The 17,415-nt window shown below is 36.2% G+C and overlaps 1 protein-coding gene across 1 annotated transcript in view; it reads right to left on the bottom strand.

Annotated features, from left to right (window-relative positions):
• Positions 1-17,415, bottom strand: part of ANK3 (ankyrin 3) — a gene marked incomplete in the record, with an annotated part of 170,436 nt that overhangs the window by 117,273 nt on the left and 35,748 nt on the right. The window contains 5 exon segments of the mRNA XM_072423750.1: positions 708-893; positions 1,146-1,244; positions 4,461-4,559; positions 5,926-6,024; positions 6,802-6,906. Of these exon segments, the coding sequence (XP_072279851.1) occupies positions 708-893; positions 1,146-1,244; positions 4,461-4,559; positions 5,926-6,024; positions 6,802-6,906 (588 nt within the window).

Genomic DNA, 17,415 nt, shown 5'->3' with positions numbered 1-17,415 from the left:
CAGAATGTTGATGGAGGGTTGTATAAATGTTTATGTTAATTTGACCCCAAGATCCATGTAAATGTGTATGTTTATGAACTACAATAGAGAATGTATGTGTGTGCAGAAGATAGGTCCGACTTTTACACTGAGAAATTAAGCTACTGGAAACAAAAGTTCCAACTAGCTGAGAGCCTTACTAGTCTATTGTTTGTGCCTGGTGATGTTGTTGTTAACTATAAATCCAAGAGGAATAATATGGATCAGAGTAAAACGTTGATCACCCAATGTTTATAGTGAGATCTTTTTTGTGACAAATTAATAGTAAACTACTTTATGAACACTTAAACAGGATTAGAAAAAGAAGACTACTCTAAAAAAAAATGTTGTGGAAATCTGTATGTGAAACTACTCTGTGCCATATATGTGTTATATTTTATAAAGTTATTGCATCATAGCAGTGCATACATTCATATGAGTTAGTTGTATTGGCACATGCACAGCTTAAAGGTAGATAATACTTAAACTATAATAGCAAAAAGAAAAAAAATGAGCCCATAAAAATAAATAAAATACAAAAAAGGAATTTTGAGGTTAAGCAAGGATAGTGACATTTTGAACTGAAGGAAAACTTTGCAATGCTTTAGGAATATGCTTTGCTTAAGGATATCAGATTTTATTACAGCGTGCACAATAAGGAGCTTTCCATGCATATCCTATTCACATACCTTTGATTCCACATCTGCATTATGGTCATTTTGCAGGAGAAGTGCTGCAGCTTTGGTATCATCCTTCCTGGCAGCGATGTGGAGTGCCGGAAGGCGAACCTTTCCTTTTGTGTCGTTTTCCAGAAGAAGAGACACAACTTGGTCATGGCCCTGCTGTAAAGCGACTGCCAGAGGTGTAAAGCCATCCTGTGGGTATAATGAGAAACAAAACCCCAGATTAAACACACTTTTTAAACCATTAAAGAAATAGTTATGGAACTTGGCCATTTAAACATGTTGGATTTGTTGCATTAAAGCGGTGATGTTTCCAGACAGAAACCAGTACTTTGTACATGGTGATTACGTCTTGCCTGTTCAGTGCAATCCTGCACAATCATATATTCATTGCACATGTGTATGATATTTAGGACTTTCCCCAATAGAAAGTATTACTCTTACCTCTGTAGCAAGACTTTGACTTGCCCCATTGTCCAGCAAGAACTTTACAACCTCCAAGTGGTTCTCTTGTGCTGCCATATATAGTGGCGTGAAGCCATTCTGAAAATGGAACAAAATTTATTTGTGAACTGTTGAAATACCATGTTTTGCTGATACATATGCTCTTTTATATTATTCCTAAACAAGCTGACACTTTCGATGTATTGCAAACAGCAATGTAGGACACTTGTTACAGCCAACTAAAACCATTTTCACATTTCTAGCCCCTATAAGCAAATGCATTTGAAATAAGATTGGTTGAACTAGAGTTATTACATTCTACTTTGCCATAAAAGCAGCTGTCAGAATAGAATATAGGTGATACCATTGCTAATCTTCTAAAAATGTTGTGTTTCCTTTTATGCTGACCCTCTGGCTTCAGTAGTACACTAGTACACAAATCAGGAAAGGCAAGGGGAACTGGTTTGAAAGCTCGGTGATTGAAATAAGAGAACCAGATCCACAGCCAGAAAAGTATACCTTTTAGAAGAAGAGATCAGCAAGGGCATCATCCAGGTTTCTTTTATAAGTATTCTTTGAAGCAGTTTGAAAATGCCCTAAAAATCCCAACATATAGGATTTTATTTTCTAACTTACATTTTCCAAAAGTCTTTTTACTTTATAGGTGTTTCTTTAAAACAATACAACTTATTTGTGGGTGCATATGTATCAAATAGATACTTCTATTCTGTATTATGTCCAAAGACAGAAAAAAAAATTGTAAGCATGTCATTATCCTAATGTGAGTAATCCTTAAAGCTTAGTAATACATTGTTTTTATTGCTTTGTTTTTTATTAATAATGAATATAAAGAAGAACTTCAAATTACAGTGACCTCTGTGCCCTTTCCAAAAAATGACATTGGCATTTTCCTGAGGTTTCACACTTTTTTCCAGGGGTTACAAAAAGGTAAAAGGGTGGGAAAATTCCTGTATAGAACACCCATGAAAGATTTAAATGAAGATATTAGAGAGGAATGTGATCTGTACACTAGAAAAGGAAGCCATGATGACCTCATTTTGGCAGACGGCAAACCAATGGTGATCTGTATGTGCAACATTTTGTCACCCTCCAAAAATGCCCACTCTGATATCTAATGGAGAAAACTGTATATTTACATTGAATTTTTATTTACCACTATTTAAATATTTCAATCATGACCACTTTATCCCTTCTTCCTTAAGACAGTACATCTATTCAGGCTCTCCTAATATTTTTTTATCTTTTAGACCATTTGCTATGTTTGTTGACTGTCTCTGGACTTGTCTAAACAATATATATTTTAAAGGACTTCAAAACTGCACATGGTATTCTAAATTAGTTTTAAAGAAGGGAATCATGAACTCCTCTTCCTGCTTGTTATTTGTTACAGTGACACACCTCAAAATTGTATTTGCTTTCCCTATGGTTGCTCATTTTCCAATCATCTGAAATAAACACCCCAACTATTTTCCCTCTATATATGGCCTATTGGAGGATTTTTTTTCACTAAATGCATTATGTTGCATCTAGAAACAATGAAATGCAGTTTTGTTTTGATGATCAATCTTACAATAATGCCAAATCATGTTCTATGTTGCAAACACCTCCAGGAATATCAACTCCTATTATCTGAAGATAGGGTATAACATAACCTAAACTAGGAAAGAAGTAACCTAATCTAGTAAATCTTTATCTCTTTTTCTTACAATTTATGTATTCATGTACAGTTAACACTGCTGATAACATAGAAAATTGTAAAAAGTTACAATTCTTCCAAACAAAAGTTATGACTGTTACCTTTTAACATTTTCAGCTGCTGGATTGGTTAAAGGTCTTTTAAAATGCAAACCATGTCTTCACTAATTAGATAAAGGATGCTGGATCATAGGGGTATGCCAGAGAAGCAGCTTTGTGGTGATTTGTGAGCATGCACGACTAACACCCACTGATGCTTTGCTTTCATATGCTGCCATCTTTTTCATTATCTTCAACCATCACCCCTTTCCACTCTGTTTCTGCCAACTGCCAGTCTCTTTCATTCTCCGCTTTATTTTTTACTAATCATCTATAAAACTGAGAGGATGAGCTTTTGTTCCTGGTTTTCAAACCTGACCAGCTATACTAAAATCTCTTGTTACCATGTTAGATTTTACATTTTTAGCATCTAGCCCACATCAAGCAATGTCAAATCTGGTTAAAAAAACTGTGAAATAAATGTGACTGTACATTCTAGACATTTTACATTTTAGATCTTGATAGCTCTATTAATATATATGCAATGCATTGACCTGCCAGATTAGATATGAATTGAATAAATACTTTAGGTAGGTCCACACTTATGGTCATATTGCAACATGTGTGGTTAGCTCCTTTTTAGATTTTTTACTGTCCAAGTATATAGAAAGACTGCTGCTCATGTAAATTAATGAGCTTTGTAGGTGTGGGATGCTTCTTATGATATACGGAGTTCACCCTCATGTAAATATGGTTCCTCTTAGACATCTGTCATAAGGAGATAGAGATCTCTTAGACATCTGTCATAAGCAAAGAGATGGAGGTGACATCCAAATAAACAACAGAAATTTAAAAAATGTCCACTGAAATCTTAGTAACTTTTACAGTAGTCATTGGCCATTGGTAATATTTGGATTGGTTTGTGTTATAAAAACATTTTTTGCTTTTTTATTAGGCTCTATTAGGTACCTTTTTCAGGAAGAGAAATGAGGCTGACTGTACACTCTTCTCATTATCTATTCTGACCATGTAACAATGCAGTTTGCACAACTATACAGAAGATACATAGGTACAATCTCAGAATTTGTCTGTGCATAAATTGTTATTTCAGGCTCAGCTGCATGAATCCTTCTTTGTAGCAGCATTTATTCCTGGTCTCTGTGTAATGCTCCTGCTGCACAGCATGTAATATTCAGCAATCCCATCACAAAATCTCTCAGTACAGAAACGGAGTAAAATGACCACAAATAGCAAGCTAATGAAATATCCAAAAGGGTAGCAGAGAACACCAGACATGTGAGACAGACATGAAAAATTACATATAGAGCCCTCAAACTAAATTCTGGGGATCGGATGTGGGCACCAATGTCTTCACCACAATTTGTTTCTTGTTCAAAAAAATGCTCTTGTTTGCCAGTTCCTAACTATAATCTGAATTGTCCATATGAAGCTGTTTACAGAATGTTGGGTTCACTCATTTGGGTTCACGCATGCTGCCAAAACTGTGATTCATTTACACATTATTAGGTGAACACAAGGGCAGAGTAATGCAGTTTTTACCTGGGACTGTGCATTAACATTAGCGCCATTTGTTACCAAAACTTTCACTACTTCCGCTTGTCCTGCTAAGGATGCTATGTGAAGAGCAGTGTTGCCTTTCTGCAAAACAGAAGTAAAACAAGAAATACATTTGGTATTATAGATAAAGTACATTTAATTTTCTTTTGATAAAACAATAAAAAGAGTGGCAAAAGACACAGCAAGTGCAACATGTAAATTTTTAAACTAAACAGCCTACAGAAACCGTAATGTTAATTATGAATCTCTACCTGTACCAGAGGAACAGGTCACAACTAATGTACTATTTTACTATTACAAGGCGTGGGCAGAAAGTAGATTCCAGAAATATAAGGACACCATATATGATATGCATAGCTATGAGTGACAGTTACTCATATTGGCCTCAATCACCAGAAACCAGACAACCCAGATCCTCCATCATGTTCAGCTTCATAGGACTTTGCAGCATTCTTCAGACACTATATCATTACACAAGCACCGAAGAAGTTGCTGGACATATCAGAAAATATACTTGTTAGTTACTGTGGTCCCACTATACTTTAACACCCAAATGAAATTATCACCCAAAGGTGGATTTGGTGGTAAGCTCATTACACAAGGTGCAATTCAAAGTGGTTTTGACAATAAATAAACAGTGTTTTCATTCATGTATGGTGGAGAAACTTTGTAAATGGTTCTATATGGGCCTTTATGGGACTTTTTAGGCATTACTATTGATCACACCTAATATATCCACAAAAACACAATTTATTTTATTTAAACATTTTTTTGCTATATAGCAGAGTCTAGATTATTTATATACTATAACTAAGGCCACACATTATGTTAAAAAATGAATCTCAGTGATGTACAGGACAACCACAATGTAAATATGAAGAAAACAAAGGCATATTATATGCGTAATCTGCTTCACCCTATTTGAGGAACATTTTTTGGTCACTGAACATGCAGAGGATTTTTTTAATAAAAGGATGTGGGGGAGAGCCACACATGTTCCTGGTTTTCTCCAGTGACCTTTTCGATACATGCTACTGTAGAACATTTTGGGTCACCATAATAACTTCTAAGCAGAGGGATTTCTTATCATGCGTGTGTATGGTGTGCCTATGTGTGGAGGAAAAGGGGGTGCACACAGGATCCTTTATTTACAGAAAACACCAGTTATGAATTGTGTGCAAGAGTCCTTAAAACATGCAGTAAGGTCTTTGGTGTGAAAATACAAAATATTCATTTATCCAAAAAAAAAAAAGCGACCACTGCATTAATTATAGATGATGTAAGCTGTAAGTGATACAAATAGCATAATGGAGTTGGCACAGAAAAGAACAATAAGAAAAGGGTGAGGACCCCCGATAAAACTTTGGTAATAGTAGGTCTTGCCCTAAACAAATCCTGGTATGAGAGAATTGAGAAATATATGTGTTCTGTGATATAAAAAACCAACCTTTGTAGATGCGTCAACATCAGCGCCTCGTTGAATGAGTTCCGAAACTATTTCTACATGCCCTTCTTTGGATGCAAGATGGAGAGCATTCAGCCCATTCTATGAATACACAAAACAATGAGAATTATACCTACGCATATAATAAACCAGAAAATACCAGAAATATATGGAATTTACATTTAGAATGGTAACTATAAAACTTTCATGTTTTTTATGTTTATTCTTATTTAAATCTTGACACATTGCTTTAACTATTCCTTTGTAAAATTTGTAATTACTTATACAAAATCTTTACACATTTAGCACACGGTAGTTTTAACAATTAAGTCGCAGAGCATGCTGTGCTTCCTACCGAGAAAGCCAGACACTGCCTTTTCAGCTGCTTACCACTAAATCAAAATCCATATAGGTCTGCAAAATCTAAAGGAAAGGAGATAGGAAATTGTCTGGTCTTGTAATCTGTATTCTGTGATCTGTAATTTAGGTTTTTGTTCTATGTACACAATAAATTAAAAAATAGATGTATATAGATAAAAAAAAGTATCAAGGGTGATGAATACACAAGATACATTCACCTAGATATAAATATGCTTGTACTTAAAAAATATATAATTTAAATGATAGTGGCTATGTGAATAGGTTATTCTTCAAGCAAGTTTAGTTTACAAGCCATAAAATCTATAAAAACAGGTCAGTGTAGGTATGTGCTTGACAATGATTTCAGATCATTCTTAGAAGCTCAAACTGAAGCCATTGACACAAGTCCAAAGTCCATCTGCACAGCCCCTGATCTCCATAAGGTTTCTGAACCTCCTAATAGGATATATAATGTTTACACGAGTTCAGTATTTTCTGTTTAAAATAAGAAGACTTTACCTGGTTGCAAACGTTGATGTCTACTCCATTTTTCAAATAATCAAGGGCCTTTTCTAGGTTACCAGCCCTGGCAGCTCTCAAGTAACTTGCACTTATGTCGGACTGCTGTAAGACAGGAAGCAAATATTCCATCAATTAACAAAGAATGTATACAAAAGGTGATTAAAAAAACCATAAGCTAATATATATATATATATATTACATTTGGCAAGCAACAAATGCAATTATTTTATTAAGTTCAAGGTCATAGCCTACAATCAAGGCTGATTGTAGGCTATGTTCATTGCACTGAAAAGAATGAACAAACAATTAAAGAATAACATAAGAGTTGAAAAAAAAGCTTTTTCTGGTTTTCTTGCTTAGGGGCTGATGTCAAGGGACCTTGTGCATGTGTGTTTGGATTATACCTCAATTCATAATCAGCAAAACCATATTGACTAGTACACATTGAGGTTTAGGGGTCTAGTTTATTTGTGTTCCTTTCACTGAACGCAGAATGTGCAAAGATGATTTAAAGTACAAGCACAGCAGGTCAAACACAGCTTGTACACTTGTTGGTTTAAACCCTAAAGAATATTTGAATTTTTAATACAGTTACCCTTTAAATGACCCCCTTACCCTAAGAAGTAACATACTCACTTATCCTTATTACTGCCATATCTTTACTGTATGTTATGTCAAAATGTTTCCTAACCAAACAGGTTCTCCATTAAATTTCTATGGAGACAATTCCAAAATTGGGACATCTATCTATGAATAGAGATTATTTTTGTGCATGCATGCATGCATGCAAATTTATGGTACAATCAGTCCATCAAATATATAATTTTAGTTATTGGTGGATCTCAGCAAGCAAAGTCAGCTTTTAACATGCTTTGGAATCTCACAAAAATAAATTTCCTTGAAAAAATTCACAACTTTGTTTCAAGACACCTGGTGATTTTTCCATTCTGTATTCTAAAAGCATGATTCGTTCTCTCTTAATGTGCAGACTCAGGAACTGAAGCGGAGATCACATTAGAGTCACCAAGAGATATTAGAAACTGTCAGATGGATCAGTTTTGTAGGATTAACCAAATATTAAAATATCAGTTTCTAACTGGTGCTTGATGTCGTGGGGGTTTAAAACTGTGTACAATTTTTATATACAGTGCTCTGGACACAGTATTATACTGTGAAAAATAGAACAAAATAGGTAATAGGAACACTGTTTACAAAATCAGGTTTTTGGTCTGCTTTAGAATATCTATATATTTAAAAAAATGTATTGTAGTATTGTAGTGGATTCAGTTTGTGTGGTGTATGCATGTGTAGTGGTATTCATAACTATTTGAAGAAGTCAGGAACAACTAAACCGTTGTTCACATAATACTGGTTGGTGTATTTGTCATTAATTTCTGTACAGACTATAAATGTTTTTTTTTACACCTTTCAATGTCTCTCTGATACCGTATTAGCCTCAAATGTAATTCCTCTGTAGAACACAACAGACTGTTTATTAAGCATCATGTCTTCCAATTTATCCCCTGCAATAAAACTATTCTGTACATACATTGGACATTGTTTTAAATATAGGAGTGTGCTACGAAGTGATATGCACAACATTCACTGAATAACATTCGGGGGAGTTTCTGAAATCTAGGACAGCCTGTGTAGTGTGTTGTACTTTATAACCACATTGTATCCGTGATAATTACCAGTCTCAATGTGGCAAGCAATCTGGAGCTGACTGAAGAATTTATTATTGCAATAGAAGGCAGCCAGAAAACAGGTTATCAATCTATCTAGGAACAGAAATAGACTTCATATAATACAAATGTTATCTTCTAGCCCAATCAATGGCTCTGATTTATTAAAGCTCTACCAGGCTGGAGAGGATACACTTTCATCAGTGACACAGCAAATGTGGAATGAATGTGGTCCAGGAATGAAAACATTTGCTAACAAACAGCAAATGACAGGTTTGCCGGATCGCCCAGTTTCACTGATGAAAGTGTATCTTCTCCAGTCTTGTTGATAGGCATTGTTTAATCGCATAACATGCATTTGGAGTGGTTTATTTTTGCTACATACAGTCTGTCCACTTGTGAAACATTTGACTTTGAAAAGCAATTGAAAAAATGTCATTTTAAATTGAGACCCTTCTGTTACAGGGGAAGCTATGCTTCTATAGACAGTCTACAAGGTCTTCCTACGGGACAAACTGAAGACCAATAACAATGGGTAATGCAACCTTTCAAGTCAGAAACCTCCCCTCCCATCAGAGGGGTTGTAGATAACGGCAGAATAGAAGTTGGGTGTTTCCATTTTCTCTCCCTGCAATCAGGACAATATTGGTACCACAATAAAATTTAAGCTGCCGATGAAGAAGGGTTGAATAACATTAAAGTATCAGTTATTATCATATATACCTTCACTAAAGGAAACCTTCAACAGATAGAGTACCTGAGGACCTGTGCTTGGAAACTAATCCATAACATAGCCAATAAAAAAGAATCTGCCACATGCAAAATCACAGTAGATAATGTTTCTCTAAAATAAAGCAGTTAAACACAGCTTCATTACACAACAGACCACAAATTGCCTGCTTATTGTAGATTTCGGTACCTTTCGGTTATGAAGGTCCATCCAGAATAATACCCACACTTCTTTGTGCCTTGCTGCCACAAAATACATTTCTGCCAAATATCATTATCACAAGTGATAATGACATAGAATCTCACTCTCACACTACGCTCCACACATCCGCCCACGCCATAAAAGAACTGATGTTAGAAACCAGTTACTACCCAGTCTACCCTCCCTGTGTTATAGTTATAATTTTTATATTGTATCACTGCTGCTGTTCCTCACAAAGATGTTTTTGTAAACATCAACTGTGTCCTAACAGACGTCATGCCGGGGGGTAACACAAGTTCACACCATCTAAATAAGGCAATTGTTCCAAAAACAAGTGTTCAGCATTGCCCGCATCCTGATTCGGGACACAGGCCAATGCATTTTCTTACTCAGCACAGACAGAAGCTGCTAGAGGCTCACCTCACAACAAAAACAATTAATGGACAAAGGGATTTGCATATAATGCACCATTTAATAGAATATTTATCTAGAAAATATCAAAGCACTACCTGATTACCTGGCGTTGCCCGGGTATTTCTTTATTGCAATCTTATATTATAGTATTATAATATATTATAAGGTCTCATGGTTGAAATGTCTCTATGCGTTTCCGAGTGATCACATACACACATCTATATAACGCATACATCCAAATATAGCTCTGACATATACCACAGCGCTGTACAAAGATGACTGGTGCACTCACATGGCAAGTTTGGTTGAAATGTCTCTATGCATTTTGGAGTGATGGTGGAACATACACACACACACACACACACACACACACATCCAAGTTTATATATATAGATGAAATAGTCTAAGAAAAATTATTGTTGATATCTGTAGTTTATAATTAAAGCAGGACTGTAGCTTTACCTTGCAGTGTTGTACAGACCTGCTGAAATTGCTTACATTGATTTCTCACACTGTGAGCTTTAGAAGCTGCAACAAGTCAGATAGAGCACACCCCTTTGCCTGAATGGAGGACAGGTAGCATCATCCAACCCTTTTTTTTCCACCTTCTGTCCTGACTCAACCCTCATGAGCTAAATTTCATTTTCTATGAAGGTAAAGCACGTGGGACATTATTTATCGAAGTCTGTGTGCAAACACTCACTTATTAAACCATTTTGATATTTGCATAATGCAGGTCCTAAACCCAGCTATGACTGACCTTTAACATCATTGGGTCTCAAATAAAGTATGTTTTACAGGGGATTAATATTCAGCTTTATCAAGACCATCAAGTAATCGGAATTAGCCTGCCATGTGGTTTATGTTGTCAGATGTCTATGGTGTCCCTTCTATGTTGGGAGACGATTCAGGAAATAAAAGACATAAAGGAATGACTCATATTTTCACTTTTGAACATTATAATAGTTTACCATTCTTCAATAGTTTCTATTGAGTATAGGCCAGCGTACACAGGCATTTTGTGTTTTGCTTCTGTCATCTGTCTGTGGAGCATTTTTAGCAGATGTGGAATGCAAAATCTAAACCTTGGAAATAAACTAGAAAGTGGAATTTTTGTTGCATCAATTGTATTACTTCTATTCTTCCTTACAAGTCAACATAAATGCATCTTAAAACACATCCTAAACTGATCTCAGCCACACAGGGAAAGGCACAAAGATAAGAAGAAACAGAGGATGCAGGAGTGACTGATAAACAGAATAGGTGAGAAAAGTTTTAGAACAATCTTAGATGTATCCAAGATAGAATGCTTCTAAACAGATCCGGAACATGGATCCAGGATGAGAGGAAACTACAATTCTTCTTGCCTCAGATCCATTGATTTTGGTATATATATTTATATAAAATACAGCTCTTGTACTATGCATCAGTTTGAACTAAGGGATCGAATTCTTTTGAGACCCTACGTTCTTCCTACTTGCAAAATGATGGATCAGATGTTTTCCATTGAAATACAAAACTACATTAATATCCTTATGCCCCTTTCAGACCAGCATTTGAAAACCCATGCTGCTAGCAGCTCCCAGCTACCTTTTCAACTATTTTGTGTTCGACTGCAGAGTAGGGCAACCACTTTTAATGCAGTTGAATGAGGTTGAGGTGCAGGAAGAAAAGCAACTGTGTGGCCAGAAGCTACTCGTCACTTTCAGGAATAGTGCGTCAATCTGCGGCAGCAACTTGCAAACATGTTCACAAAATTGTTCCCATCACTCCCTTTCAGTTGAATGGGAGAGGTTTGGAGTGAGGTTGAACCTATGTTAGAATGCTGCTGTCAACCACAAATCTAAATAGGTTCTTAATGCTATCTTTATCTTTTTACCTTTTTATCTTTAGGACCATAGAGAAACAGGGCATTGTGTACAATAGTTAGTATGGTAAGCGAAAAACATACTTTCTATTCTCTGATCTAAAGCTTGTTGATATTATTCTGTAGGACTTGAAGAGCTTAAAAAAGGGCAGCGTTGCCTGAAACTGTCATCCGCGCTTGTTTAATTACATGCAAATGTGAAATAAAAAATGCATGTGATTTAGAAAAATGAAGCAGTGTACACAACTTCTGGTTTACATCCTGTTCAAATGCTCTGGGGTCCAAATGTATTCAAATCTGTTATAAAGTTTACTTAACTAATTAATGCTGTATCATGCTAAAACACTTCGATCAATTCATACCATTTAAAAGTAAAATAATCCAAGGTGCAAATGATCACTTGTTTGTCCAAACACGCAAGAACCATTTATCAAGGTTGCAAGAATGATACAGCAGCTTAACTAAAGCAATTTGTTCCACTTTAGCATTGTGGATATTTCAGCATCCTCTTTGCATTATAAAACGAAACAACATGGCCAAGTCTAGCCTTGGCTAATCCAGTTCTCTTCATTCTTCAAGCTCATATGAACTGCCAACAAAATCCCTGAGTGCTTTATAAAAGATTCCATATTTATAGAGAAATAGTAATTACCATTTATCATTATTATTCTACAATCTCCTAGGATAATCATATTTCTTTCTGTTGCTAAGGAAAAAAGGACCTTCCTGTAAAATTGAGCATGGTTACAAAAAGATAGTGGGTTTTTTTGTGAAGCAGAAGGACGACCAGCAGATAATTACTTGTAAGTTAAACCAGCAAGAGGGAACATATGAAAAGTAAGAGGATTATGAGGATTTAGATTCCAAAGGAAAGTCAGTATAGTGCCTTCTAAACCCCAACACAAGCCATCTCTGCTGTCAAGAATCAAAGTTTATTACAGATGGTTTAGAAATGGCCTGTATTAGCACTTAATTTATTTGATATCAGGAGTCCTGGTGTGCGGCCCTTTACCTGGCCCTGGTAAAAAACTCAATGGCAGCTGTTTTAAAGGGTGACAGTTCTGCTTTAGAAACTGGAAAGAACCATACACCCAGGGAGTCTACATCTGGCAATGTTTCCGTGTCTGTACTGTTCTTCACGGATTTGCTTTCTGTTTATATCTTTTCCAATAGTGTGTTGCAGCTAAATAGCCGTTCTTTCCAAGTCAAGAGGCCCAGGATAATAAGGGAATTTCAGACTGTAACATTATATTCACAAACAATAACAGTTTGCCAAAAGTACCCAATATTTATTTTAAGCAAGTTAAGTTGCATCAAAGCTGCTGTGGAGCCAGGAAAGCAGCTTACTAACCAGCAATAATGATTTATGAAAATGTGCAAGGTAACAGCAAGACCATTAGGGAATTTCTACTGTTAAAGTGCATTTGGTGTTTATGAATCTAAATTCTGCAACTAGATATCACAATAGTCCTAATAGGTAGGGTGACTCTTCTTTCCTAAAGCAAGGAGACCCAAGTTTTCCATGTAGGCTAGACCACTAAACATCTTAATGCAGTTGTAGCAGCAAACATCACGTAAAGCAGTTCCTTACAAAGAAAACATTATATGCTCACTACTTCAACAAGCCCAAGTCTCCTACTTCTCTTTCATTTCAGCACGGCAGCATTCTTCAGACGTTTCAGCATTCAACAGTGCTGGGAATGTTGGATGTCTGTGTCCCGAACCGCACATTGTGGTGCCAGTCAACTAAATCTACATTAATGTAGGAGTCAGCAGGGATGTAATGAATTGATGGAAGGAACCACAGTACAGGGCAATAATATTAATAATATAATATAGTGTTAAATACCAAAGAAAGGAGGAATAAAGAGAGGATAGGAGACACAGACTATTAAAGTCATAAGTATACCATGTTGTCTTTTTTGCAGGAACTGCCTTGCCCAGATATTTTGTTGCTTCAATGCTTTATTGATAAATAGGGTTCTGTTAGATAAGATATGCCAACCCTTAATGTCAACAGTGACAATGGTTTCACCAGATCTGTATATCAGCCAAAACATTAATGCACAGGGGTGGAAGGCATTAGGCAGGAAGTGATGTGATGTTCTTGATGGGTATGTGTTGGATAACAGATAACAGATAAAATGTAAAATGAATGAATATAAGTAACTTTGACACGGGGGAGCTTGTATTACCTAGATTATAGCATCTCCCTAAAAGTATGTCTTTTGTGGTGTTCCCAGCATGCAGTGATTAGTACCTACCAAGAGTACTGCAAGGAAACAGTAACAGGGTCATGGGTACTCAACGCTTGAGGATACTATCCATCTATTTCTTACTACTTGCTATTAGAGAAAGGTGTCAGAACACAAGGTGCTCTGTAGTTTGATGAATATGGAGCTGCATTTGCCCATGCGGTCTCCTTTCCAACTTAAAAAACTACAGTAGACTTATTAGCATTAGAACCAGACCAAATTATATTTTAATATTTTTTTAAACAATAATCAATACCATAAGATCTGGGATAAGATAAATTGGATATGTTGTATCCATACTCTGATTTATTAAGCTGTTTGTGTGTCATAATAATAGACCTGAATGATTAGAGATCACAATTCAGAGAATATTCAGGCTATTCAGGGCATACAGTAATGTCAGCTTGATAAAAAGCTGCAGATAAAGGATTGACACTCCTGGCTGCACAATGAAAATATTAAATATTCATATGCAATATATAGGATATAGATTTACTTATTTTATTTTCTCTGTCACAGTTTAGAAATATATTAGCGTTACCTCCTCAACCACTGCCAGCTGATTGGACAATAAGGGCCCTGAAAGACCATATTACACCATTAGATCTGCTCTCTCCTCCTGGCAAAACACCTGCGTGCAGCAGAGCTTAGCTGGCATATAGTGCTGCTTCTCCTTCTTGTGGTCCGAGTGCTGTTGTGCAAAACATGAGGAAGCCCATAAAATAAGCAGGTTCAGTAACTGATGCTAGTTGTAGGGGGAAAATATATAGCCATTTCAAACAAATACACACATGAATTTATATCTATAAATATTCTTATAGATACATTTTAATTTCTTTAGTGGAGATTTCAAAAGAAAAACTGCCTCAGTGGGTAGACACCTCTATATTACATAGGGTGCAATGAAAGAAAAGGTATGATGCATCAACAATGTTTTTATCCTTATATGATACACAAACAAACATCTCTTGGCCATTGAGCGATGGTTTGTACTTAGGCTGATGACCAATGATAAAGGTTCAAAACAAAATTTGCCAATTCTTTAGGCACCCTTTCCTGTAATATATTTACGGATGATATAATTCAAAATGCCAGATAGTTATTTATCAAAGAGATCATCTGCTTTTGAGAGCAGTTTTGAGAGACAGCAAAATAATGCACAGCTTGGAAGTCAATGACAGAAAATGATGTCTGCAACTAAACAATGCCCTTGCAGACACAAAACTGTCTGGTGAAAGCATTGTCACTGTGAGAAAACAAAAGTACGGTATAACACATGGTTTATGCAACTGATGCAATGATCACCACGGGCCATTTTTTGTCATTAAAGAATTACAATACTATTGTGACTAAAGATAAAGGCATTCCTGAGATATCTATGGCTACAAGACAAGAAGAACACTTATGCTACAAGATGACCTTGGATGCATGTAATATCTAGTTTTCTAGTTACAATCCAAGGTTCTACACCGGACACACTACTGAGCACATAAATGGATTCACTACCTTCGCATTCAAAAGATATATTTATAAATGTATGGATACTGCCACTGATGACATACTATGTAGAAATGCCCATTCCCTGGTTTTAATAATGATCTGGAGACTAAGGCTACGTACACACCTCCAATAATTGTCTTTAGAAAACAAATGATTAACGACCGATCAACGATTATGCACAATTTTTTTGAACAATTATATTGTGCACAATTCTGTACATGCTGTAATTATACGATCGTTCAAATATAATCCACCAATAATGTACACATGCTAGATACAATTGTTTGAGCGATGCAGGAAGTGACATGTAAAGGAGAATGTAGACATGTACAGAAAGTGTCATGTACAGGAGAACAATCCACAATCACTGAACGACCTTACACACAATAGATAGTGAACGATCGTCGCGCAATCAGATTCGCCGAGACGGCCGACCATTTCAGGCGACATTCCTCGTTCATCTGCGTTGTTGTGCACATTTTTTATTAATGATTATCAAACGAAAGGTCCTTAGTTTCTAACAATAATTAGTGCACGTGTGTACCTAGCCTCAATGTCCTAATGTGACTTTGAAAGTCCAGAACCAGAGGCAGTCAGGTATATAGAATTTTTAGAAAGAGGCTAATGATGGAAATCTTTAAGTTTCTTGCAAGACTTCTTTAATACTGCATGTTAACAAAAATAAAAATGCATGCATGTATTGTTGCATTGCACAATTACGTATACGTAGCCCTGGCCCCATTTGAAGGTGATTACTCATGTTGGTTGTCCCCAGCATAGCAGTCTGGATTCTTTTTGGCAGAATTACCATCTGATAGCTAATCACTTACATTCCAGGACACAAGCAGTGTAATAGCATGGTGTGGGGTGATGATGGCCAGACACAAAATATGCAGAACATGACATGTTCGGTGTATGCTGTCTCTACCCAACCAACACTGCACAATGATATCAAGCTAGTAATAAGATATAACATTACATCAATTAAAATAGTATAAAAATTGATGGGTGGTCACTTGAAAAGGACTGAATTCCTCCCCTGGCTCTACATGTTTAATTCCATTTAAAGTAAAAACAAAAAAATAGGGGAGCAGAAGATATGGAAGAGTTAGTGTTTAATTCACGACTGTGTTCATGACTCCTGAATCTGCCACTTATACCATACAAGGCACTTTTGGGACATATAAATTGTTATTCAAGTGTGTGACTAATGTAAAATAAAGCAATGAAGTTAGAATCATCAAAGCCCCTGGCACAAGCCTTAGCAGTAATTGCCTGTTTGTGCCTGAATGTTACTACATTTCCTTTACTAAGAGAAAAAAAATACTATTGTACTTTCTTAAGCAAGTATCTAAGGTGCAGTATACAGAAGAGTAAATGGGGAAAATTGACTAATTATGTTTAAAGAGAATATTCAACCAAGAAAGCAGTAGACATGCAGCAGACAGCATTCTGGATAAACATGTTTTCATCTAGTCTGTCAGCGTCTGTAATACAAAAAGCAACCGGGGAGTGGTCATACTGCAGTGTCCAAGCACAAAGACAACTTTTTCCATAGAGACAGCGACCTAAATGAGTTACACAATTTGGTCCACTCCACAATATTCCCTTTAGTAAAATACCTGCAACCTAGTTTTAAGTGCCAAAGACTCACTTATAAGTAATAATACACCTAAAATTGATATTTGAGAAACAAGCTGAGTCAGTCCCTGGGTTTGTAAGCCTTAGATACTCCAACAGTGACCTGTCTTTTCTGACGCCAGTTCACCTGGATGGTTTGAGGGTCTAAACCCATCTTTGTATGGTACAGCCCCATCTGATTGTCCACAGCAGGTCTGCAGATTTCTCATCAGTGGAGATCTGGTTCTCCAGATGGTTTATTTCAAAATTGTATGCTGTTTGCATTCTGGCATTCAGCAAAACTAAAATACTAGCCTTTAAAACGAAGCACTAGATGTG

Source organism: Pyxicephalus adspersus, chromosome 10 (genome assembly GCF_032062135.1).
Source record: "Pyxicephalus adspersus chromosome 10, UCB_Pads_2.0, whole genome shotgun sequence".
NCBI lineage: Eukaryota > Metazoa > Chordata > Amphibia > Anura > Pyxicephalidae > Pyxicephalus > Pyxicephalus adspersus.
The sequence above is the reverse complement of the archived record's forward strand: the minus strand, read 5'-3'. Positions and strand labels throughout refer to the sequence as shown.